We start from the raw sequence: 25,034 nt of genomic DNA on the forward strand, positions 1-25,034 counted from the left end.
ACCCCACCGAAAACAAGAAAACAAACAAGAAAATCCCCCATTTCGTCATAGGGAGGGAAAGGGGGGTTAAAGAGATTGTGATCTAAGACACCATGTGATTAAACAATTTAGTCTGAGGACACACAGGAAATCTGTATCAGAGGCAGAAATTGACCCAGATCCTCCAAGTCACATTTCAGTGTCTTAACCACAAGACCAGCCTTCTTTTCTAAGATTTTATATTGTATATTCTGTTTTGAAAATTCAGGGCCTAATTATCATTTACACTAAGACCACTTTACAGAGCCAGAGTGGGATAAAGGAGCTTTAGTGTAAATGAGAATAAGTCCTCAGTTTGAATAATAGAACTCTTTTAAAAATAGAAACAAAATGTGCTGTAGTGTTTGGGAAAAGTAGAAAGGTTCTGAGGCTCCTGTTTCTTAGCTTGGGAAGGCACCAGACTAGTTTGGGGATTGGAATAGTGAGGAGAAGAGAGAAAATGAAGAAGGTTTCTTGTCCCACATCCCTGGCTAGTGGAATTCCCCATTGCAAATATTAACATAGGAATTAGTGAATCAGGCCAGTGGTGCATAGACTACAATATTAGGGCCAACAATAGTGGCCAGTACCAAATGCTTTAGAAGAAGGGTCAAGAAATCCCATAATGAATAAGTATGTTCTAAGCTGCCCAAAAGGGATGATTTTCCTAACTCCTATCAGTTAGTTGGTGGCTTTTGCTGTGAATCATGAGTGTTCTTAACACTCTTTATACATTTTATGTAACCATGGATGTTCTCATCCATATAAATGTCTAATCCTGTTGAGAACCACTGTATTAAGCACTTGGCACCAATCAGTCATGTCTTGTGACAATGAGATCCGGCGGATAACTAGGTATTTTATTCATTTTTTTTTTTTTTTAACTTTTAAAGATTTTTCCTTTGAAATGTCTTGCCTTTCAATTTCGTTAATGTTCCTTTTTTCTTATATTTATATTTTCTTATATTATTTGTATCCCATTTCTGGTATCCTCTTATGAGATGGGATGATTCTGTGGGATAGAGACATCCATCTTCTTGTGTTTGTACAGTGCCTAACACAGAGCGACTTTAGTCCTGACTGTGGCCTTTGGGTGCTACTGCAATATAAACTTTAAATAATACCTGAATGTAGCATTCCTGGTGAGGGCATACTTTCCATTTACATAATGGTGTTTGTTTTCAGTATGATCTTGTTCTTCAAACTCCTTAATATATTGTTTGCTTTGGACCACTGTTGATCACTGAGCAGATGTTTTCATTGGAAAGATGTTTTCATCATCTAGAATGCCTGTTTCTTCCTAAATAGCTACATGTGTATAGGTAGTTCACATTGTATGTAAACAATGAAAATTACTTTGAATTTTCAATATTGAATTTCATCTGCCATTTGCAGCCCAATTGTCTAGCTTTTCAAGACCTTCTGGAGTTCCTCCAAGTCTAGTATAGTCATGACTGTTATTTTTTTAAAGCATTCAGTGTTTCGTCTCTAAACAAATGATACATAGTCTCTGCTCTGAAGAGCTTGCAATCTAAATGTAAATCTGTTAGAAAATTCAGTCAGTTAGGGGTGTGATTATTTGTGATGTTTCTATATTGGCAAAAGCTGCGGTTTGCCAGCATACAAATGCTTTTGCTGGAATAGCTTATTTCGCTTGCTGAACTGGCATAAGATATACTGCCCAAAGCACTTTTTTTTGACAGTGTAATCTGCATCTGTACTAGGAGGGTTTGCTGGTATAGCTACACCTGTGTAGCTATACCAATGCAGAGCTTTTTGGTGTAGACCTGGCCTAAGATAGGACACAAGAAGGGGAGAGCACAAAGGTTACAAACAAATTTAGGAAGTTGTCTGTCATACGTGAGCCTTTAATATTAGCAAGAGAGAGATTGTACTTTAATTAATTTTAAAAGTACTTTTTTTAAAGGGAGAAAATAGATGAGGTAAGAAGGGTGATGGAGGAGGAGTAATGTCAAAGCAGGAAAGGATGCAAGGAAAGAGGAGATGTATGGGAAAGAGGAGGAACATGTGGATGGAGAAGATAACAGGAGGCAAAGTGGTGCAAGACAGACATGAGGGTTCAGATTAGGTCATTACCTTGTTGTTAATGGATACTGGAGTCCTGGAAGCTCCATTATTCTGCTGAAAGTGTATAGATTCTGGTATCTGTAGAGTAAGAGAAACATTATGAGAATTTTTGCTGGTACTGCACCTCTGAGGGAACGGGGGGCTTTGGAGTGCTGTCCTGAAAGAACCTTTGTAGAAGGTGGTAGTGATAGGTGCTACTGGAACTGGTCCCTCTTCAACTGGAGGTATGTGGGATGTGCATGCAGGCTATTCTGTTTATATATTGAAACTTAGTCTTATGGGTGCTGCATTTTGTTTGTGTTCTTTTGTTGGAATGGGCTCTTGTTGGGGCTGAATTGGGGAGAGGATTGGTGAGAAGGAGTCAAGGGATTATGGGAAAGAGCAAAGAAAGAAGTAAACTGAGGATTTTAGTCAAACGAACAGTGTGCCATCGCTGGTAAATAGTATCAATGGCCAATGAGGGTCTGGCTGGAGAAACTTGCCTACATGCTTGGGGTTCTACTGATCGCCATATTTGGGGTCGGGAAGGAATTTTCCTCCAGGGAAGATTGGCAGAGGCCCTGGAGGTTTTTTGCCTTCCTCCACAGCATGGGGCAGAGGTCACTAGCTGGAGGATTCTCTGCTACTTGAAGTCTCTAAACCAGGATTTGGGGACTTCAACAGCAGAGTCAAGGGAAAGGGTTGGGACGGCTTTGTGGCCTGCATCATGTGGGAGGTCAGACTAGATGATCATAATGGTCCCTTCTGACTTTAAAGTCTATGAGTCTATGAAGTAGAAGGGGATGAGGAGGAAGAACAAGCACAATAGATAGTATTAATGTATTGGGCAATTAAAGGCTTCTTAGAGGTGGGAAACAGAAACCCCATGTCAAATGGAGCAAATGAAAAAAACAGTACCCCAAGTGCAAGTTTCAGAGCTGAGTAAAAGTGTCAGTAGGCAGCAATGGCCTACAAATGGGATAAAGGGCAGCAGGAAGGCCCTGACTTGTACCTTATGCCTTGGGTGTGGCTGTTGCTGACTGCTTGAGGAAAAGAGTTCTGAAGGGGCTAGGGCTTTCCAAACTCCACCTGCTTGAAGTAGATTAAGGAGAGATGGAGGTAGCTGGGTCCAGTTCCCAGCACTGGTCTCTGAGGGAGCCTGGGACAGGTGGAATGCCATGGCTTGCCTTCTGCGCTCTTGGCTGTACTTGTGTAGCACTGTAAATTGTGCCCACTTCGCTATTCTCCCCATTCCATGGTCATTAATGAACAATCTGTGGGCAAATCCTTTCAAAGTTGTTCCCACAGATGCTCCAGTGCAGCCAGCCATGGCAGTGGCTCATAAATACAAGGCTGCAGGGCCAGGCAGAAGAGTGCTAGCCCAAACTTCACATTCTCCTGGACTCAGCTCAACTACAAGAGCACATGAAACCCCCATCCCTATAGAGCTGCAAGGGGGGGCGGGAGGAATGGGCACAAAAGGAGGAGAGAAGATAGCGACTGTGCTAATTCACGAAGCAAGGGATGGTGGGTGGGGGCACCAGCAACCCACTTCAAACAGGGAATGCAAAAAACTGAAGAAGGTTGGGAACCACTTCCTGAGGTGATCCTTACATTCGTGTTACTGTAGCTTCCTACTATTTCATGTGATAAATTTGACTCACTGAATAATATATGTAGTTCTGTTATGCATAAACCTCCCGTTCTTCAGGAAGGAAAACTGCTGCTGACATTAGATTAACTTTTCAAGTTCTTTTGACAGAAAAATAGCCCCCACTAAAATAGATCATATTGAAAGCCATGTTTTTACTTTATTTTGGGAAGGGTGGAAGTATTACTGCAATTATCTAACACTTCATAAGAAAAATCTTTCCCAGATTTGTAACGCTTATCTTATCTTACGTGCTCAGAGTTAGAACCCCTATCTCCATGCAGCTAGTAAGCTTTTCTCATTAATTTGTTCCATACCTGTATAGCAAAGATCATATGTAAATTTGTAGTTAGGTTTCCAGTATCTTATCTCATTGTTCATAACTTGACATCCATTATTTGTTCTGACTTTGTAAGGTAACTCCTAGTGTGGTAAATCATCAAGTGTTTGAACCATTATTTTGGGTTGCTTAACTCCAATGTGGTTAAAAGCTTTATACTCAAAAACATTCAACATATTCTCTAAAATGAGATCCTTTTCAATAAGAATGTAGGATCCCCACAACTGATGTTCCTTGTGGTAGAAATTCTTTTGAATAATTGTGACACTCTGTACCTCAAAGTAGCATCCTGGAGCCCCCATATTCATCCATCTTTCTGTAGTAATAAATCTGTTTTATATTTTACCTAAAAGTGTGTTTTGGTTGTAGTGCTTGGGAAATCTCAACTCAGTTTACAAAGGCTGGTCTATGTCCTCTCTGCTGGGGAGCTGGGGGGAATTAGTTGGTGCCTTTCTCTGTGAGATTTATGAGTGATTCTTGAAGGATTCATGCAGTATAGCTGGGTGTGGTGCTCCACATGCTGTTGTGCTGAGTGGTAACAGCACCTGGAGGGGTTTGTTGCTTGTCAGTAGCAAAGCATTGTGAGAGACAGCACAGGCTGGAGAGTTAAGGGGGTGCAGCGGTTCCCCAGTTCCAGGTTTCCGTCACAATCATATCTTCCTGTAGGGCATCAATCCATTTCTCAGGACACACTGATGTCATTGGTATAGTCCTGATCCAGCTTTGCATGAGTGCTTTGGTGGATCAGGACCAGTTGAATCTACAGATATCCAATGAAGGTTTTATTATGCCTGTGCACATTGTATACCATTACAAATATACTAATTCCATCTATTGTACACTTATGCCTAACAGAAAAGTTATTCTGAGTGTGTGTATCAATATCTATAGAATTCAGAACTTTGTCCAATGAATTAAGATTTTTTTTTCTAAGGGCAAGTTTTTTTATATACACTTAAATCTGAGCTTTATAGCCATTGGATTAATAAAGGAATCACAGTTAGTAAATTATTGTATGAAAATGGGTTTTTATTCCGCAGTCAGTATCTGACATAATTTCTACAACAAATGGACATCTCTTGTCATCTGTAATTGCTGGACGACCTTATATTTGTAGTGCCCAAAAGTAACAACTCCTTTGGAACAAGGATTTTAAAGTAATTGGCTCCTAGTTGATGGCAGCAGTTGCCAAAGCATTTAGAAAGTCAGAGCAGCTGAATTTGTAATTAATGCTTTGTACAAAGTGTGTAGTAAGCCATGCATTCATTGGTAACACTTTGAATGTTATGGTTTTAGTGTGTGTAAAGTAATCATTTAACACGTGTTTTCATATGCTATTTTTTTGTTCAGGAAAAAATGCTTCTTTTTCACTCCCATCCAGTGATATAGCAATTCTGAAAGCAGTCCCAATGGGTAAACCGTCCAGCTCTGAGAGTTTTCTATAAAATGTGCACAGCCACATAGAAGGATAAAATTGAGGGTGAAATCCTGACTCCATTGAAGTCGATTGGAATATTTTTCCACTAGCAAGACTGACAGATACAGTAACATATTCAAAAAAAGTTACTTTTCTCTTGGGGATATAATTTTAATCCATATTTTTAAGACAGCCCCCGTAGTTAGCGTATTTAATTAATGGAGATATCCCATCTCCTAGAACTGGAAGGGACCTTGACAGGTCATTGAGTCCAGCCCCCTGCCTTCACTAGCAGGACCAAGTACTGATTTTGCCCCAGATCCCCAAGTGGCCCCCTCAAGGATTGAACTTATAACCCTGGGTTTAGCAGACCAATGCTCAAACCACTGAGCTATCCCTCCCCCCAAATTTGTAGTTTGATTGTGTGTTTTATATGGTTGCTATGGTGATGATATTGTAGCAAACCTCAGCTGTGCATTTTAATATTTGGATATAGGAATTTTATTATATTATGGTGAAAGTGGCAAAGATATGGTACTCCTAGACATGTTGCTGTTATATCTGAGGGTGTCTGTACTTAAACCATTACAGCAGAACAACTGCAGCTCTTTAGTGCAAACACTACTGACGAGGATGGGAGGGGTTCTCCCATTGATTTAGGTATTCTATGTCTCTGAGAAGCAGTAGCTAGTCTGACAGAACAATTCTTCTTTCAACCTAGTGCTGTCTACACTGGGGGATAGGTTGTCATAGCTATGTGTCTCAGGAGTGTGGATTGTATGCTATGAAGTGACTGTGCAAGAACAGCACATTTTTTCTCATCAGCTCCGCTTCTTCTACTTGTTCATATCTGTTGCCTTTATTTAGTAAAATAAGCTTTTACTCCTGTTAGCAATGCAGAGCGAAAAATAGCAGTGGACATGTGAACTGGATTCTGTTCCGCCTTGTACATAATCAAGAGCAATCTTTCCCAGGTTTCAATAACCGTGCCAGTCAGTTACACCTGTGCAAAGCTACTGAAAGCAATGAGATTACACAGGTGTCACTGAGAGAATAATTGGAAGACACTGGAAGTGCAGAGATATGATGAGGGAAGAATTTTGTCAACATAATAGTGAGGAAGAATGAAAAGCAAAGAATCCAGCTTTATTTTAGTTCACAAATTGAGTTTGGGAGTAGCATGGAGAGAGACTATTTTTTTAATTTAATTTTTAAACTGAGCACATTAGATCTGGAAATCATTGACATACAGGGTTTGGTCAATTTTCATTATAAGGGTTAAACTACAGTTTATTATAATAATAGTCTTCACAATTGCTGAGCAATTAAGACAATGAGCTCTAAGAGGAAGAGTCATTTATAAATGGTTTAAAGTAGGCATTGTTTATTCATTACCCACTTGCCAGCACACACATATACAGGAAGACTCACAGGTAAAACACAGCCATCTGCAGACAATGGTCCTGGTTAATGGGAGTCATCAAGATTCCAAACCACCATTAATGGCCCTCAGAGTTATATTTTGCATAATTGCAATAGGCCCTCAGAGTTATTATTTTATATTTCTAGTTTTAGATTCAAGAGTGATACATTTATACAAATAGGATGATCACACTCAGTAGATTATAAGCTTTGTAATGATACCTTACAAGAGACCTTTTGCATGAAGCATATCCCAGTTACATTATATTCACTTATTATCATATTTTTATAAAAACCATATAGACTGCAACGTCACACTCCTATTTATTTGAATTAAACGCTAGACTTATTAATAATTGCTGGGGCGCTTTCCGTTTTTTGAAGGTTGGTAATAGTTTTGCTTTTCTCCGTTTTTCAGTTACCTTAAGAACATAAGAATGGCCATACTGAGTGTTGTCTTTACTTGAAATACTACAGTGGTACTGCTGCAGCTGCCCCATTGTAGCGCTTCAGTATACACACTACCTACACCAATGGGAGGGGTTCTCCCATTGATTTGGGTAATCCACCTCCACACAAGGCAGAAGCTATGTCAGGGGTAGGCAAACTACGGCCCATGGGCTGCATCTGGCCCGTCAAATGTTTTAATCCGGCCCTGGAGCTCCCACCGGGGAGCGGGGTCTGGGGCTTGCTGTGCTCCGGTGCTCCAGGCAGAGAGCAGGGTCAGGGGCTTGTCCCACTCCTTGGGGCTCCCAAAAGCAGCAGCATGTCCCCCTCCGGCTCCTACGCATAGGGAACATCCAGGGGGCTCCACACGCGCCCCCGGCGCTGCCCCTGCAGCTCCCATTGGCTGGGAACTGCGGCCAATGGGAGCTGCAGGGGTGGCGCCTGTGAATGGGGCAGAGTCGCCTGGCTGTGCTTCCGCATAGGAGTCGGAGAGGTGACATGCCACTGCTTCTGGGAGCTGCTTGAAGAAAGCACTGCCCAGAGCCTGCACCCCTGACCTCCTCCAGTGCCCACCCCCCTGCCCTGATCCCCCTCCGAACCCCTCGGTCCCAGCCCGGAGTCCCCTCCTGGACCCCAAACACCTCACCAGACCCACCCCAAAGCCCGCACTCCTAGCCGGAGCCCTCATCCCCCTTCCCCCCCAGCCTTGATCCCCCTTCTGCCTTCCGAACCCCTCTATCCTGGCCCAGAGCACCCTCCTACATCCCAAACCCCTCATCCCCAGCCCCACCACAGAGTCCTCACCTCCCCCCACACCCTAAACCTTCCCACTCCTGAACTCCTCATTTCTGACCTCACTCCAGAGCCCGCATCCCCAGCCAGAGCCCTCATTCCGTCCTGCACCCCAACCCCAATTTCATGAGCATTCATGGCCCACCATACAATTTCCATACACAGATGTGGCCCTCGGGCCCAAAAGTTTGCCTACCCCTGAGCTAGGCTGACAGAAGAATTCTTTCATCAGTCTGTCTATGTGGGGACTTAGGTCTGCTTAACTATGCCACTCAGGAGCGTGGATTTTTCATGCCACTGAGCAACAGAGATATACTGACCTAATTTTCTAGTGTAGAACAGGCCTTAATCAGAAGAATTTTCCCAGTTCTTCATAACTCTTAAAAGAAAAATAATTCAGTAGTTGGTAAACTTGTGAGCTGATTTCCATTAACACCACAGAATGCATGCTATTAGGACTTGTTTACTGTGTTGTTGTAGCCATGTTGGTCCCTGGATATGAGAGACAAGGTGAGTGAGGTAATATCTTTGATTGGACCAACTTCTGTTGGTGGACGAGGCAGGCTTTTGAGGTTCACAGAGCTCTTCAGGTCTGGAAAAGGTAACTAGAGTCTCACACCTAAATACTAGGTGTGACAGATGTTGGAAGAAACCAATCAAAATGAAGTGAGCAATTAACACCCTGTAGTCAGAGGACAAAGGAGGGCTAGTAGGTTACAAATTGTTGTAATGAGACCTTGGTTTTTAGTATCTAGCAGAGTTATGAAATGTAAGTTCCCATCTTTGTCTTTTCAAGGTGTAGTACAGGTTTATTTTGAAAATGAAGACTGAGAGGGAAGATAGAGTGTTTGCTTTGTGAAAAGTTTTCACCCAATGATGATATGGTGTTTTTGTTTTTTATCATTTTTCTGTGAGAGTTCATTTGAGAGCGTAATGATTGTCTGATTTCAGCAGCTTAGTTGTTAGAGCATTTGATGTGCTGGATGGGGTACATCATGTGTGATAGGCATGTGTAGGACCCATGGATTGTCATAGTAGTGGAGATATGTCTGTAGGATTTGCATCTGTTTTGGCAGGGTCTGGTGCCATTTTGAGTTGGTGAGTCTTAGTCTGTGGGGACTTGCTGCTGCTGCTGTTGAATGTGGTGAGGTGAGGAGGGGGAGCGATGAAGGCCACAAGGGGATTTGTGACAGATTTCTTTCGGGATGTGTTATGGGTGAGAATGAAATGGATAGTTTAAGGTGGATATGTGAGTGTTGTCCATTGTCTTGTAGGTATTTGAGGCATACAGCGATGCTGTCATGTTGAGGGAAGTTTGTGTATAGGAACATGACCTCCATGGTAGCAAGGATAATGTTCTGAGGGAGGATGTCAATATTGTTGAGTTTCTGGAGGAAACTGACCTTTTGTTTGGTGACTGGTTTGAGGATTGTTTCTGAGAGTCCTGATATTCCTTCCTTAAAAATGCCATGGTCAGATATGGTGTGTCTGCCTGGGTTCTCTTGTTTGTATATTTTGGAGGTATTTAGAGGGTACCGGGGTTAGTACGTGGGAGATGAGTTTCTTTTGGAGTTGTTCGGGGAAGGATTTAATGATATCCTTAAATTCCTGTGTGAATTGTGGTGTGGGGTCTTCTTTGAGGTTTTTTATAGTAGGAGAGTTTTGTCAGTTGGCTTTGTTGATGATGTCATCATGGTTGTGAACTATGATGGCACCCCCTTTGTCTGCTGGTTTGATCCGTATCTGGTGGTTGGATTTCAGGGATTGTATAGCTGTCCTCTCAGTGGTAGAGAGATTGTGGTAGATGTGATGTTTATGGATTTCGCAGGAGATTTTTTTCAGGAAGTAATTAATGTAATTGTCAGGTGTGTGGTTTATGACTCTCGGGGATGTGGTAGATGTGGATGATGGACTTCTAAAACAGACAATGGTTTTATGGTTCAATACTCCAATGTGACTCTATTACCCCTCCTTTATCCTATGACTGTAGAGTGTTAATTGCCCACTTCATTTTAAATGGTTTCTTTCTATATGTTAACCCCTTATGTTTAACAATCAGTCACACCTTGTATTTAGCTGTGACATTCTAGTTACCTTTTCCAAGCTTATAAGCTTTTGAGCTTCACAGAGCTCTTTATCTTCCACCAACAGAATTGGTTCAATAAAAGACATTACCTCATCCACCTTGTTGTTAGGACTACCCGATATGTATATTTTCAAAATATCCAAGTTTTCCCTCACCTGTTCTTTAGCAATAACAATTCAAACTTCATTTCTGTTGTTGAAGATACTTTTGTAAAAAAGTTCAGTCTGGCATTGGAGTCATTAGTTTAATTCTCCTTCCTCCTTCACTAACAGGCTTATTTCCTCTTTTGATCTTGTTTTCACAATAGAGTTGCAAAAGTGTTTCTTGTTCTCCTTTACTTCTTTTCCTACCATTAACTAACTCACTGTTCTGTACTTGTTTATTGCCATCTGCCTGCCTCCCCCCATCCCTCAAAAGCAATAACGCATTGAGTATTTTTGTTTGGTGTCACCACTGTTTCATTTTCAAGTGTGTAAACTTCATAACTAGGTTTCACACTACTCAATATTTTTGCCAACAATCTGAAAGAAAATCAAAATCACTCTTGATTAAAATTTACAGATGACAGAGACTGGCAGAGTAGTAAAAATGATGAAGATAGGGCGGTCACAGAGTGATCTGGATTGCTTGGTAAACTGGGCCCCTTCAAACATCAGTTTTACTACAGTCATATGCAAAGTTATACATCTAGGAACATGGAATGCACATCAAATCTACAGAATGGGGGACTGTACCCTAGAAAGCAGTGACTCAAAATGATTTGGGGGTCATAGTGGATAAACAACTGAACACAAACTCCAAATGCAATGTTGAGGCAAATAGGACTGCTGAGAACCTTGGGTGTGTAAACAGGAGAGTAGTGATTTTACCTCTCTTTACAGCATTGGTGACGATGCTGGAATACTGTGTCCAGTTCTGATGTCCACATTTTAAAAGAGGATGTTGAACGTTTAGATAGGGTACAGAAAAGAGCCATAAATACTATTCAAGGGCTGGATGCCTCACAGCGAGAGACTTAGAGCTCAATCTGTTTATTTTATCAAAAAGATTGGCAGGAAATTTGATTACTAAGAACCTTCGTGGGAAGAAAGTAGCAGGTATTGCAGCTCTTTAATCAAACAGAGAAAGGCATAATAAGAGCCAGTGACTGAAAGCTGAAGACTGACAAATTCAAATTAGAAATTAGGCACACATTTTTAATAGTGAGATTCACCATTAGATTAGAACAAACTACAAAGGGAACTGATGGATTCTCCATTACTTGTTGTCTTCAAATCAAGACTGGATGTCTTTGTGGAAGATATCAGGTAGCCAATATAAGTTACTGGGCTCAATACAGGGGTAACTAGGTGAAATTTAATCACCTGTGCTATACAAGGGGCTAGACTAGGTGAAGATCTAATGATCTTCTCTGTTCTGAGTTTAAACTCTCGGAATCTGTGGATGAATCCCTGAGCAGTTTCTCGATAATTCAACTTGCCACTTTTCAGTATTTAGTGATTCAATGTTACAGGGCAGATATTGGTTTTCACTGGACTTCTTATAGTTTCAGTACCTGTGCAACTCTCTCAGGAATGATAATTACAAGAATTAGAATTATAGCAGTCAGGTGCAAGACATTCCCATAAATTGCCCTTCCCTGTTGGAAATAGAGAGAGGGCTGAGTCTGAAAAGGTAAATTCTATAGACTAGCAACTTATGCACATTCTTAATCACATTGTATTGTCATTGTGGGGAAACCTTGTAAAGGAATGGAGATTAAGACTGTAATCTTGACAGATTTTATAGATTATAAAAATGGTATTGAGTTTCAAAATCTCTATTGTTGGCTTAGCTGGGTTTTCTTTCTTGGTTTTTGGAAGAAAATTGAATACATAATTTAAAATACTTTGTTTTTATTCTTTTTAGGGTACAAAAATAAAGGCTGAAAGTATAATGAACTTGAGAAATTTGTGAGTCTGAGAACACCAACAAAATCTAAAAACCCAAAGGAAATGAAAAATGGCAATTTTTTTTTCCAAAATCTATTCTCACCTAATTTTTCACATGTTAGTAAACAGAGACAGGCAGTCATAGTACTATCAGTTGAACAGTACTAGCTTATTTGGAGAAAAGAAGTGGGTTGGTTTCACAAAGTTTCAGAAGATACCAAGATGGTGGCCTAGCTACTTTCTGTCATTGGTCAGAAGTGTGTTGAAAGATATTGTTAAAAAATCATTTATCCACTTTTCAATAAAATACAAGTATCCTTTTATGTCGTTTCTAAACAGATACTTGTAGCATTCATAATGTGCTGGGATCTCTGCTTATAAAAATCATTGCTTGTAGATATTTTTTCAAGATTTGAGCTAAAATATATTTTAACCACTTGGGTTATGCTGAACTTAAAACAAGAGAAAAAAATAAAGAAAATGCCCTTTAAAAAAATTGTTGAGTTGCTCAGCACCACCATTGTGGAAAGTCTGAAACAGCAGGATTTCAGAGCTTCTGTAAATGCCATGATTGCACATCACATTTTTGTGACTGTTTTCCATTAAAAAACAAAACTATGCCTGTTTAAGTCTAACTAGAACTCAAAATGTTGCATTTTTGTGATTTCTGTGCAATTTGGCAAAAAAATTTCAGCATTCCTCGCTCCTCAGTTGAACTTTTTCAAAACTTGTTGAGATAAAACCTGCTCTCTCTTGTATTGGAACACAGCAGTATCCAAGCATTTCAAGTGGTCTTTTTTGATTTGTAAACCTTTTGTACTCAGTTGAAAATAAAGGACTGTTTTAAATTTCTGGTGATAGAAGAAAGGCAGGTTTATTCTGTTGGTATATCTGTTTTTCCCCTTCTATTGAAAATTTGAATGCCCATACATATTACAGAATGTTGGATGGCTTTTGTTAAAATGCAGTACCAGGTCTAATCACATTAGTATGCATTGTGCAACAGTGGATTTAGAAGTTCCTTGAGCAAGTGCAAATTCCATTATGGAGGAAAGGGCCACACTACACTGTCAACAGGCATACGGTCTCATTTTTAGGAGAAAAGAGACAAGACCAGATCCAGACTACAAAATCCAGATTTGACACCTGGAAGGAAATTCAGAGTTGTCTGGTTTGGGCTCGTTTCTGTTTGGAAATATTTGATTATGGTAGTTCATATTTCCAGACACCAGATGGTGCTGCTCTTCTACTTAAGGTGTCATTTTCAGTTAATGGACACTGGGGTTAGTTCCAAGTCCTGTTTAACATCTATGAGCCAGATTCTTCAATGACCATTTTGACTGAGTAAAAGTTTCAGAATTTAACCCCCTGGTTTTGTTTTATTGTCATTGTACTCTGCTTGATAACTCATTGGGGATACATCATCTTCTCATATTTCATTGATACTTGAAAACTCTTATGGTCAAAACCTAAGTTTTTACATCCAGTACTTTAGGCCTGATTAGGCAAAAGCTTCAGTAAGGTGATACTCAGTATTGAATGCCTCCTAAATGTGTAAAAATATATTTTGTTCATGCACGAATTGTTATTAATGACTCAAAGGAAGGAGCTTTTTATGTCCATTCCAATGCTTTGCGATTAGGTGTAATGACTAACAACAACAAAGGTATAGAGATCAAATAACTATGTTAATCACATAATTAAGAGTTGGTAAGCATCCACAGATTAAGTTCTGTGTGGTAGAAGCATAAACTGGCATACAAAAAACACTGACATCAAATGGCTGTGAGTTGCCCATTGCTAGCATTCAACAAGAGAAGTATTTGGTACAGTTTTGTTGCATGTCTACACTGTAGTAGATTGCTTTGTAATATCACAGTAGTAATGTGTAATCTTGCATTTTTTTAAACGGTTTGTTACTATGATATTATGGAGCACAATAAAACACGTGGGAAGAGTGAATTAATTGATTATTAACATGCTGCAGTAATTTAGCCAATTCCAAAAGAGTTTGGTACTTTAGCTCACCTTTAAACTTTAATATATCTAAAGTAGCTGTTTCTTTTTAAAAGGAACAACAAAAAGCTTTTTTTTTTTTTTTTTAAATTTAAAAGAAGGTTATTTGTTTAATGCTTGATAGTGAAAGAGTAAGTATTTTGGTAGATTTTTCCCCATGTGACTTGTTTATTGATCTTTATTTCTCTTTATTTAGATCCCCATATTAAAGTCTCTGGAAAAAAAGAAAATGTTAAAGAAGCTAAGGAGAAGATCATGTCTGTCTTGGACACAAAAGTAAGAAGAAAATATTTTTAAAATTGAATCCTGGGCCAAAATCCTGTGTGCAGGCCCCTATTTCTATGGTATAGTGACACTGAATTCTGCAGCAGCTTAGAGGAAATTAAAAAGCAGATGCTTATATTAAAATTTTACATTAAAATGAATAATATGGTTAGTAACGTGTCCCTGGGGGGAGGGGGGTGTTGATACTGAATTCAATACACTTCTGTTTGAAACTGTTTTTCAGTTTTGTGCAGACTTAAGAAGACAACACTGTTTCCGGTTCCGTTCCGTTCACATTTGGGGGGAAATTTTCCGTATCATATTGGCTAAAAACTTGAAGTTTTCTCTTTTTTTAAAAAAAAAAAAGCAAACTCCACTGCAAGTAGTGGATTGTGTGGCCAATTCTGTTGTACAGAATTGTGGAAAGCATGGTGTGTTTTCCTAATTTTATGATATTTCAGAAATGAAATATTGTGTCTGAAATTAGACTATAATGAGGCTTACTAATTAAATGGCTGGGGGGAGGTGTTTTGTTCACAGATCAAGTGTTTGACAAAATTATAAATTGACACGTCATTCTCTCTGCCCTCAGATGTTATGATGTTCTTAGCATTATATATGTAAATGTTTAGTGTTACCAGATTTGCCCATTACTTTGGGGTATGCTCATTTATTCGGGTTACTCCTCTGGGGAAGGGGGTTCTGTAATCCTGTCAATGTACTGCTTGTGTAACTTGTGTTTACATATGGAGCTCTACTTCTCCCTTCTGCAAGTCCCCTCCCAATGGAGCTATGCTGCAGGACCTAGGGTCCCTAGGGCTGGGTTACTCCCACCCCAGAACCAGATGAACACCCACACGTATATTAACAGAGCAAGTCTGAGCGGACCGGATCAATCAGCACTGTCAAGCTGACCCCTTGTATGTCTCTGGACTCACTGGGCTGGAGGAAGCCGCACTTTCAAGCTGTCTATCCTTATATGCCCCTGGGCTCCATGGACTGGGTCAAGCAGCACTTTCAAGCTGTTACCCTTATGCGTCCCAAATTTAGCACGTCCCTATCCCCACTCTCACAACACAATTGTACTGGCAGTAACCTACTTGATGAGCAAACCCCACAGTATTTTGGGCGCTGCAGGGATCTTTAGCTTAGGTAAAAGAAGCGTTGCTGTAGAGTGAATGGGGGATGCTAAAAACACAAACGAGTAAAGTTCAGCAAGAGAGAGAGAAGCAACCAACTTAACCATAGAAGTTATTTATTGAATAATAGTAATAACTACACAAGGAGGACTAAACCAACATAACATACATGATTAAAGGTTAATACCTAAGGTAGAAAGGAAAACAGAGAGAGAGAGAAGGAGGGGGGGGGTCTCACCCACTCCATGAGGCTTGAACTGGTCAGGGTTCCCAGATGATGGTGGTAGCTGAGGGTTCTGAATGCTGGAGACAGGCAGAGCCCCCAGCACGATCAGTCACGAGATGGAGTTCCAGTGGAACTGAGGCACAGTGTGGATCTAAGCATCAGAACCCTGACTAGAGGGTGAGTAGGGATTTTTGTAGAGAAATTACAATGGTTCAAAGGAGAACACTAGATTTGTTTATAGGTAAACTGATGACTCAAGGGTTTTCTTTAGACTAGACAATAGGAGCTGATCACTCTTGGCTATGGGTGGAGTTTTCTTCCAGGGAGCTCACAATGCAACTAGGCTGCTTCAGTATTTGGATATCAATTAAGGATTCATTACTAGAATTGGTCTGATAACTGCTGAGCTGGGTGTGTGTGCAGGCATAGGTTCATTAGCATCTGGAGCAGAGAATCCCAGGATGCCGTGCTTCCCTGCTTTTTCTGGTCCCAGAATTCAATGTGGTTCTCTGTTCTCCATTCTGTATGTAAATTGAGATGTCTTCCTGTCCAATCTTTCATGCAGATGAGGCTGGGGGAGTTGTCTTTGCTCTCCATTCTGTATGCTAATGGAGATGTCTTAATCTTGTCACCTTTGTCAGGAGGGGTCTAGGTGTGTCTCCCAATGCCCTTCACTGCTCTCTGCAAGTTTTCTTCTTCTGATGGGTTTTGGTTTAAGCAGAGGCTGGGGTGGGAGGTGTCTTTCATGAGTCCGGCTGGATACTGCACCCTGGTTCCCCAGGAACACAGAGGTGTCTGGTATCATTAGATGTAGGACAAACACTAATGTTACAGAAAAACAAACTGAGAACTAAAAGCTTATTTCAAAAGTGGAATTGATATTAAAAATGCAAGGTAATACTCAAAAGAAAAAGAAAAACTAATTTCACTGAGTCCAAAAGGAAGAGTCAGTTTATTATTCAGGTTCAAAATGAACAGATTCAGCAAGACAGTTTTGACATCTTTGTCTAAATCCCCTCTTTCTCCCATATCCTCGGTGCTGCTCCTAGCATTTCAAACCTAGTAGTGGGACATATACTGTTGAGTTAAGCATTGACCTCCAACTGATTGAGAACTTTCCATTTCGTAGGGTAATTATTAATTTTATAATCTTATCCACAAATCTTTTCAAAGACTTTTCTGTATTGAAACATGCTGTAAGGCTTAAGATTCCATTATGGTCCAGGAGATAGATAGATCAATTGATATTGGGGAACTTTTATTTATGAAGGCCTGTGACCACAAGTATACTGGAGAGAATTGTGTATCCTGTTTAAAATTACAAGTCCAATGGAGATCATTGTCTTACCTCTGGCAATTTTAAAGCAAGTCCAAACAGGCTTATGAAAGCTAACTATAAAGGCTCATCGTAGAGTTGAAAAATTTCCTTATATTGTACCTATTAGAATTGGCACTCATTTTGAGTCATGGCTCAAAAAAACATGAATTTATTATTGTTGTATTCTATTTTTAAAATGTTAGTTTTAGTAGACTGAGCCACACAAACTGGAGCTAGATACTGTATGAGGCCAGCTATTTCTTGAATCTCGCCTCCCCCCACTAGACTTGCACTGTCCTAATTATGGGCGTCTCCTGTGCAGTGGCAGTCATTTCTGTCTAGCTGTAGGGTGACCTAGAGATCACCAAACTGAGGTCTTCAGAGGTAAAACATACTATTTCATTAAACCACTTTGCTTACTAGAGAATGAGACCTGTCTTTGCATTTAGACTTTAAAAAATTATTTGCATCAAACTACTTTATGCATTATTTTAAATGGCAGAATTACAGACTCAACCGAAAAAGAACCATATAATGAGAATCCTGAAATCTAAAAGCTAGGTCTTAATTTAAGAGAATTAAAACACTATTTTTCTAACTCTTAATCTGGAAGTTTGAAAACTAAAAAGTACATCTTACCTTGAGCAAACTGACACACATCAATATTTCTGTTGACGTTTCTTAGTCTAGTGCAACTCTCATTCACCTTTCTTTAACAGTGTTTTGCCATTTGTGAAACATTAGGAATCTAATGTATTTGGGTACACACTAATTTCCTTATCAGAAAGAAAATATTCATGGTTTAGCAATTAAATATAAAGTTCCAGTATTAAACAAGTCTTAATTCAGTCAACAGTAAACCATTGTTAAAATATTCTCATGATCTAACTGTCTATAATATAGTTTTATAAATGTAATTTACTGCAAAATACTGATGTTAAGCTATTCCACACTGAAGAATCCCATAATAATTAGATTTTTTGGCCTCTAGAGTAATCGAGTCACCCTGAAGATGGACGTTTCACATACAGAACATTCTCATGTGATTGGCAAAGGTGGCAATAACATTAAAAAAGTGATGGAAGAAACAGGATGTCACATCCATTTTCCAGACTCAAATAGGAATAACCAAGCAGAAAAGAGCAACCAAGTAAGTATTTAATATTTTATTTATATTTTACAGTATGTATTCCTAGAGAATTGTTATGGTGGTGCTTGCAATTACACAATCTGCTGGAGACGCATCTTCAGACTATCATGGACAGGTATGAGGGTAGCAGAAAAGCAGTGAGAAGCAACTGTGGCTACAGAGTTATTCTTTGGGAGAATAGGTCTACATCAAGGATCACTATTCATGTTTGTGATTAGAGTGGACACTTTGATGTAGGAGATTAGGGGAGAGGCTCCACGAAGCCTGCTTTTTGATGATAGCATGTTGTCCCAGGAAGATAACACCACACTGGAAAGGGGTTTAGAAGGAGGCCCCTGGAGGGCTGCATTAGAAGAAAATGGCTTACGAATTATCCAATAGAAGACAGAATATGTGATGCTTTGTTGAGAGGGACACTGAGAAGCCAGTAAAATTAGGTGGTATAGAGTTAGTCTGTTCAACAATTTAGATGCTCAGTTCATTGTTGAGCCATGATGGGAATGTGCATGCAAAGGTTAGGAGCTTGTAATGGAGCATAGATTCTTCCCCATCCTTGGTCACCACAGAAACCACTCAGACTCTCTTCTTGTGTGTCCCCTTTGTAAAATTTATTCAAGTCCCCTCCAGCAACTCCTGTACAGTGCAATACAGCAGATCTAATACTTATGACCTGATTTCCTTCAAACCCTGTTTATCGGGGCCCTGGGAGGAAGAGATCTCCCTTCCTTCAGATCTCCTTCAGACTGAGCACAGCCAGCTAGCCTAGTTCTCCCTCCCTGCCCCCTACTCCCAGCACGTCCTTCCTGTCTTTTATTAAGCTAGACAGACATCTGATGAGCCAATTATTTCCTTAACTTATCCAGCCTCCCTATCTGATTAACTAATTCCTCCCTATTTCCTCAGTCAGCCATCACCAGGGGAACTAATTGAGGCCACAGTGATCAGAGTGCTGATCCATCTGTTAGGCTTCAGCGCTCTGTCACAGAACCACATGAAGAGCATGTGGTGTAAATGGAGGGAGTAGACAGGAATTTTCTACTATAAGAATAAGTCCAAAGTATACAAGATCATGTTTAGGCCTGCTCTGACATTTGAGTCAGAATGCTAGCCAATAAGGAAGAGAAGAACAACTTCTTCCACTGCCAAAATGAGAATTTTCAGATGGATTCCAGGTAAGACAAGAGCTGATAGACTATGCAATGAAATGGTATGGGCCTCATAACGGGAAAGTTGAGGGAGTATCTACTGAGATGGCTGGATCATGTTAGGTGACGAGATAAGGGATAAGTTGACCAGAAAGTACGATAGCTAGTAGTCACAATACAAAGACCATGAGAAAGACCTAGAAAAGGGTGGTTTGGGATGATGAAGAAGGTCGATGTCAGCTTGGAAGATGCACTTGACAAGAATGCTTGGAGGTTGTGACAGGGTGCCGATTAGAAAGACTTCAGAATCAGCCCCCTGCCATGCCAGCCCCATTTAGGTGAATAAAGTGGAGCTGGCTGGTAAGAACCTGCCCTAATTGGGGAATGAGGGCCAGCTGCTAGCCCAATTAGCCTATATAAGAGGTTGGGAAGAAGGAAGCCGGGATGGTGGGACGGAGGAGAGTGAGGGAGTGCAGACTGGGAGAAAGCCCTTCCCTCCTGGGTTCAGACACAAGGAACCCGGAGCTGTATAAGCTGTATAGTGAGAAGGTGGTAGGAGCACAATCTTGTAAATAAAAGCACCAGTGGTAGGCTCTCTGAGTGACTTTATCTGAGTCTAGCAGATGCAGGAGCCAGGAGGGTAGCTGTGCTCTGTTACAGAGATGAAGAACAAGAGTCACTAACTCTGATTGAGGGGACAAGGCAAAGGGAAAGTAATAGATGATCATGATGGTCCCATTCTGGCCTTAAAGTCTGCTTATTAATATAAGCTGGTTATTCCATTTTTAAAGTATTATATAATTATTTTAGTTTAATTATTTTTTGCCTGGTTTGTATACCTTGATGGCTATGGAAATTAACTCTTCATATCTAAATCAGGTGGGGAAATCAATGGATTATTCTAGGTGGACTGAAAGAAAATCTGTTTTTGCAAAAGATAGGGACAATTAGTGATGTGTTTATCAAATTCTTTCAAATATTCAGAGGACAATCATTCAGTATAAGGAAGTAGTAGAGAAGCAGGGCATCTGGATTATTGATTTTTATTTATTTTTTAAATTTCTGGGTGTTTTTGGCATGTTAAAAGTTATATAGAAACTAAAGTTTGTAGATGTCTAACAAAAATGAAAACATCTGATAATAGCAGTTCAACTTTATTAGAGTGAAGATTGCTTGTTGAATTATAATACACCAAAAAGAATCTTGCTGTTCTGTAATACCAAATTTAAAGGACATTTTTACTTTTCAGTCTGTCATTATAGCATACTAATAATTTATTCAGGCTTTTTTTAAGTGGCATGTTCCATAAAACTCCCAGTGGCAACTTAGGATGTCATTTTTAAAAAGTATATTATGTGTTCAGTTCCAACCTTAAGGACTAATATACTGTTGCAGAATAGTAATTGCAGGGTTCATTCTGAATGGCTATGTTGAATTTTGATTATAGTTTCTTCCATTATTTGTTCAAAGTTTTCAGAATGTTGTAAGAGTTTGTAGCATAAAAATCAATATACAAAAGTAACCCTTTACTGGAGGGATTCAGTTTTCAACTACTGTTTTAAAAAATGCCTCAGACACCAACAGAAGTACAATACATATAAAAAATAACATATTTGGAGAATTTTTCAGATAATTTATATGAAAATGATACTATGTTGTCTGTGTTCTGACTTTTTCAGGTGTCTATTGCAGGACAGCCAGCTGGAGTGGAGTCTGCCAGAGTTAGAATACGGGTAACTGTATTTCCGTAACTCACATCTCAAACACACTGGAGATAGAAGAAGTTGGGGGATAAAAGTGGGAAATGATAGTTCAGTTCTGAGTTGACTGGCTCTGTGTTGTTGTCTCTAAGCAGTTCATATCGTAAAACCCAAAATTGCAAGAAAATAATATCAGCAATATTCACAATGAACATTCATTTGTTTGTTTAATCTTTTTAATTAGTAGATTTTAAATAATTATACAAAATAAGCATAAAGGGCTCATGAGTTGTGTGTACATACGTGTTACAAATATATTAAGAATGTTAGCATTCATGTGGACAAACTACATAACACTGAAGTGACTCATGTTTAGTCACCTTATGTTACCTAAACTGATTTAAAGCCTGAATTTAGTGTCAGTTATTTAAACCAGATTGATCTTGCAGTCCTTCTACTAAGAATTATGTGCTAAATTCTCCCTCTGCAGAGGTAATTTAGTTGCCTATGATTGAATTTTAACTGTTATATGCAGTAGGTGCAAGTAATGTGATGGACTGTAGCAAAATAAATCCATCCCCACCAATTGCACTCTGCACTCATTTCCCCCATCATAACAATCTCTTTTGATTTTATGTATATCTCACACAACTGTATTTTGAACCATATGACATATTATGAACATTTTAATATTCTATACAGATACATACATTAAGTCTGTATATTTGATGGCTATAATGGTTGTGACAGAAAGCATGACTTATAGGGCTTTTCCATAAAAAGTCATTGTTTTTCTAACCCCAGCCATCCCACTATGGAGCAAGATCCCTGCATGAAATTTCACAAATGTAGCTCAATATATGGTATGTAAGTATAGAAAAGTGTGGGAATGTGACATGGGTTTTTTTTGTTTTTGTTTGGTTGTTTTTTTTTTTTTTTACTTTCTTTATTTGCAAAAAAACTGTGGCTTTTTTGCCATTTTTCTAACGATGTATGACATTCACACTTTTTTCCCTGGCAAGGTAATGCATTTTTTCCATTTGTTTGTGACAGCAAACAACTTGCCTTGGATGATGTCAACAAACTTAAGTTTCTATAAAGAAAGCTCAGGGAGATTGTAGATATCCTAAATGTTATCTCAGCGGAGTGACAGACAATTCTGAATTTTTATTAAAGTTGTGGTAGGCTGAGTAAATGTGATTGTGCTTCAAATACATGCTGTGATTTTTCTCAATCTCACTCTAGGAGCTGCTTCCTTTGGTACTTATGTTTGAATTACCCATAGCTGGAATTCTCCAACCTATCCCAGATCCTAATTCTCCTACGATTCAGCATATATCACAGACTTATAACATTTCAGTTTCCTTTAAACAACGTTCTCGAATGTACGGTGCTACTGTCATTGTTAGAGGGTCACAGAATAATACTAGTGCTGTGAAGGTAATACATTTAACTAAAGTTATTCCAGATATCCTAAATGTGTAAAAACTTAGTTGCTTAAATGGTGTCTTGTTGTACTATCCTGGTTGATCCAGAAGGCATTTATTATTATAGATTTTAACAATTTGGATGCACTGCTCTTAAATGTTTTAGGGTGTTGTTGTTTTTTTATAAAATAGGATTTGTGTATTTACAGAAAAACTTTTTCCATTTGAAACCTAATTTTATATGTTTACTTCAGTTTACATTTTAAATATATCAGAGACCTTATTCAGGCTTTAGGCACTCTGAGAAATGATTAATATCGCAAACCAAAATTAAAAACAGCTATACCAGAGCAGGGGCCAATCTCACCTATCACCAAAAACAGCAAGTAAGCAAAAAATGTAAACCAATGAAAAAATCAAATCCTAACCCCCACATACCTGAGTCCTCCCCAAATGTCTGGTTAAATAGGTGGACTTGCAATACACCCTAATGGTCAACAAATTCGGGCTATTTCAGACAAAGGGGGAAACAGTGAATTCAAAAGACATGGAAGGGGCCAATCACTCAGGACATGTTGCTAACAGCCTTTTAAGCTAAAAGCAAGGGAGCTCCAGCTTGAGTATTTCTGTGGATGACAGCTGTGGCAGTATGATACAGAGAGAGACGGTGGTGTCAAGTAGGTAGGTCTCAAGTCAATTAGGGCTTCAGAGACCAAAACAAGGGTCAAATCTAGCAACTAGATTTGTTCAGATATATCCCTATTGACTTCTGTGTGGCTGCATGTGGGCACAGGTTCCACCTGTGTGGAACCAGGCGCAGGACTGAGGCCAAGACATAAAAGGCCAGATTTTTAAAGGTATTTAGGTGCCTAAAGATCCAGATAGGTATCCAATGGGATTTTCTAAAGCACGTAACTTCCTTTGAATTCAGTGGAGTTCAGATGCAGTTCAAGAGAAGTTAGGTACAGTCCAACTCTTTCTGAATTATAAGTTAACTTGATTTTAAACAAAATCGTATATTGCTGCCCCCCCACCCCCTCTTAGTAAATCCATTATATGTTGCTGCTTACTTATTCTGGAATGTGAAATGTGTGCTGTCTAAAGCAAATGTAATGTGATTAAATTCTTATTTTGTATCCACCGCTGTGCAGTTTTGGTTGTTTCTCTATAATGTATTTTCTCCTATTTGTCCGTAGGAAGGAACAGCCATGCTTCTGGAACACCTGGCTGGGAGTCTGGCCTCTGCAATCCCTGTGAGCACGCAGCTAGATATTGCAGCACAGCATCATCTCTTTATGATGGGTCGAAATGGCAGTAACATCAAACATATCATGCAGAGAACTGGTGCTCAGATCCACTTCCCTGACCCCAGTAACCCACAAAAGAAATCCACTGTCTACCTCCAGGGCACTATTGAGTCAGTCTGTCTTGCCAGACAATATCTCATGGTAAATATTTCAGTGACATCTGTAGGAAAAATGTCAAGTAACTAAAAGAAAATACTACCAGTTCCTGTGTATTTATCATCCAGATGCAAATGACTTTCTGTATTGGAGCAGAAAAAATAGTATTTATTTACATAACAGAATACTGATTGAGATGAGTGCTCTTATTCTGACTGTCTCTAATGAAATAGTTTTTATGAACTGTAGTTGTCTTATATCTGATTTTATCAATAAATGTGTTATACACTATCATGATAAAAGATGCTTTGCCAATATAAATGACATAATTAAAATTGGTTATGATGGTGATGTTACCGATTAGAAGGCAGAAATTGAGATAAGCAGTTCTTTTCCTCCATTAATGTCCAACCACCTCTTTTTTTCCATCTTTTCGTTAGCGTGATAAGTGGGCAGCTTTTCTGGAGCCAGTGAGAGAGGTTATGTGGCATATGTGTGGACCAAATGATCTTTTTTAGGGCAGGTTTCCTTGGAAGTACAGATGATCAGATACATTGGAGACACTTGCTTACATCCTAGCAGGTTCTACATTCTGTAGTCTTGTCAACTACGTTAGCAGCAGAACTGTCAGAAATTTTCCAGTGAAACATACTTTCTTTGGGAAATGCCAATTTGCTGGACCAAAACGTTTTGTTCTGAGTCCATTACGCACCAAGAAACAGACAGGCTTCTGTTGCGGCTCGGGGCGATGGCAAGCTCCCGACACTGAGGCATGGAGCCTGCCACCCTCTGGATCCAGGAGTCTGCAGGTGGCAGGTTTTCTACTCCACAGCTGGAGCCATGGTTACTGCCAGGACTCTCGGGGCTGCTAAGCTCCATGCTCCATAGCAGCATCCTTGGGAGAGCCCTGTCTGGAGCTGGAACTCTCTGGCTGGAGGAGGGAGCCTAGCAACCTGGAGAACCCAGTCAGGCTCACTGTTATGAAGCAGCTAAGTAAAATTGACAAGAATGTTAATTTCCTGTTTTGTTTCGGGAACACCATATTTCAGTGTTCTTTAAACAAAATGATTGGGGA

General features: G+C 39.6%; 1 protein-coding gene across 2 annotated transcripts in view; it reads left to right on the top strand.

Annotated features, from left to right (window-relative positions):
• The window catches only part of BICC1 (BicC family RNA binding protein 1), a 209,920-nt gene that overhangs the window by 157,385 nt on the left and 27,501 nt on the right, over positions 1–25,034 (top strand). For both annotated transcript variants that reach the window (XM_034776029.1, XM_034776030.1), the window contains 5 exons: positions 14,384–14,463; positions 18,126–18,284; positions 21,109–21,162; positions 22,375–22,569; positions 23,753–24,004. In XM_034776029.1, the coding sequence (XP_034631920.1) occupies positions 14,384–14,463; positions 18,126–18,284; positions 21,109–21,162; positions 22,375–22,569; positions 23,753–24,004 (740 nt within the window). The remainder of the gene's footprint in view (positions 1–14,383; positions 14,464–18,125; positions 18,285–21,108; positions 21,163–22,374; positions 22,570–23,752; positions 24,005–25,034) is intronic.

The sequence above is a fragment of the Trachemys scripta genome, chromosome 7 (genome assembly GCF_013100865.1).
Source record: "Trachemys scripta elegans isolate TJP31775 chromosome 7, CAS_Tse_1.0, whole genome shotgun sequence".
Lineage (NCBI taxonomy): Eukaryota > Metazoa > Chordata > Testudines > Emydidae > Trachemys > Trachemys scripta.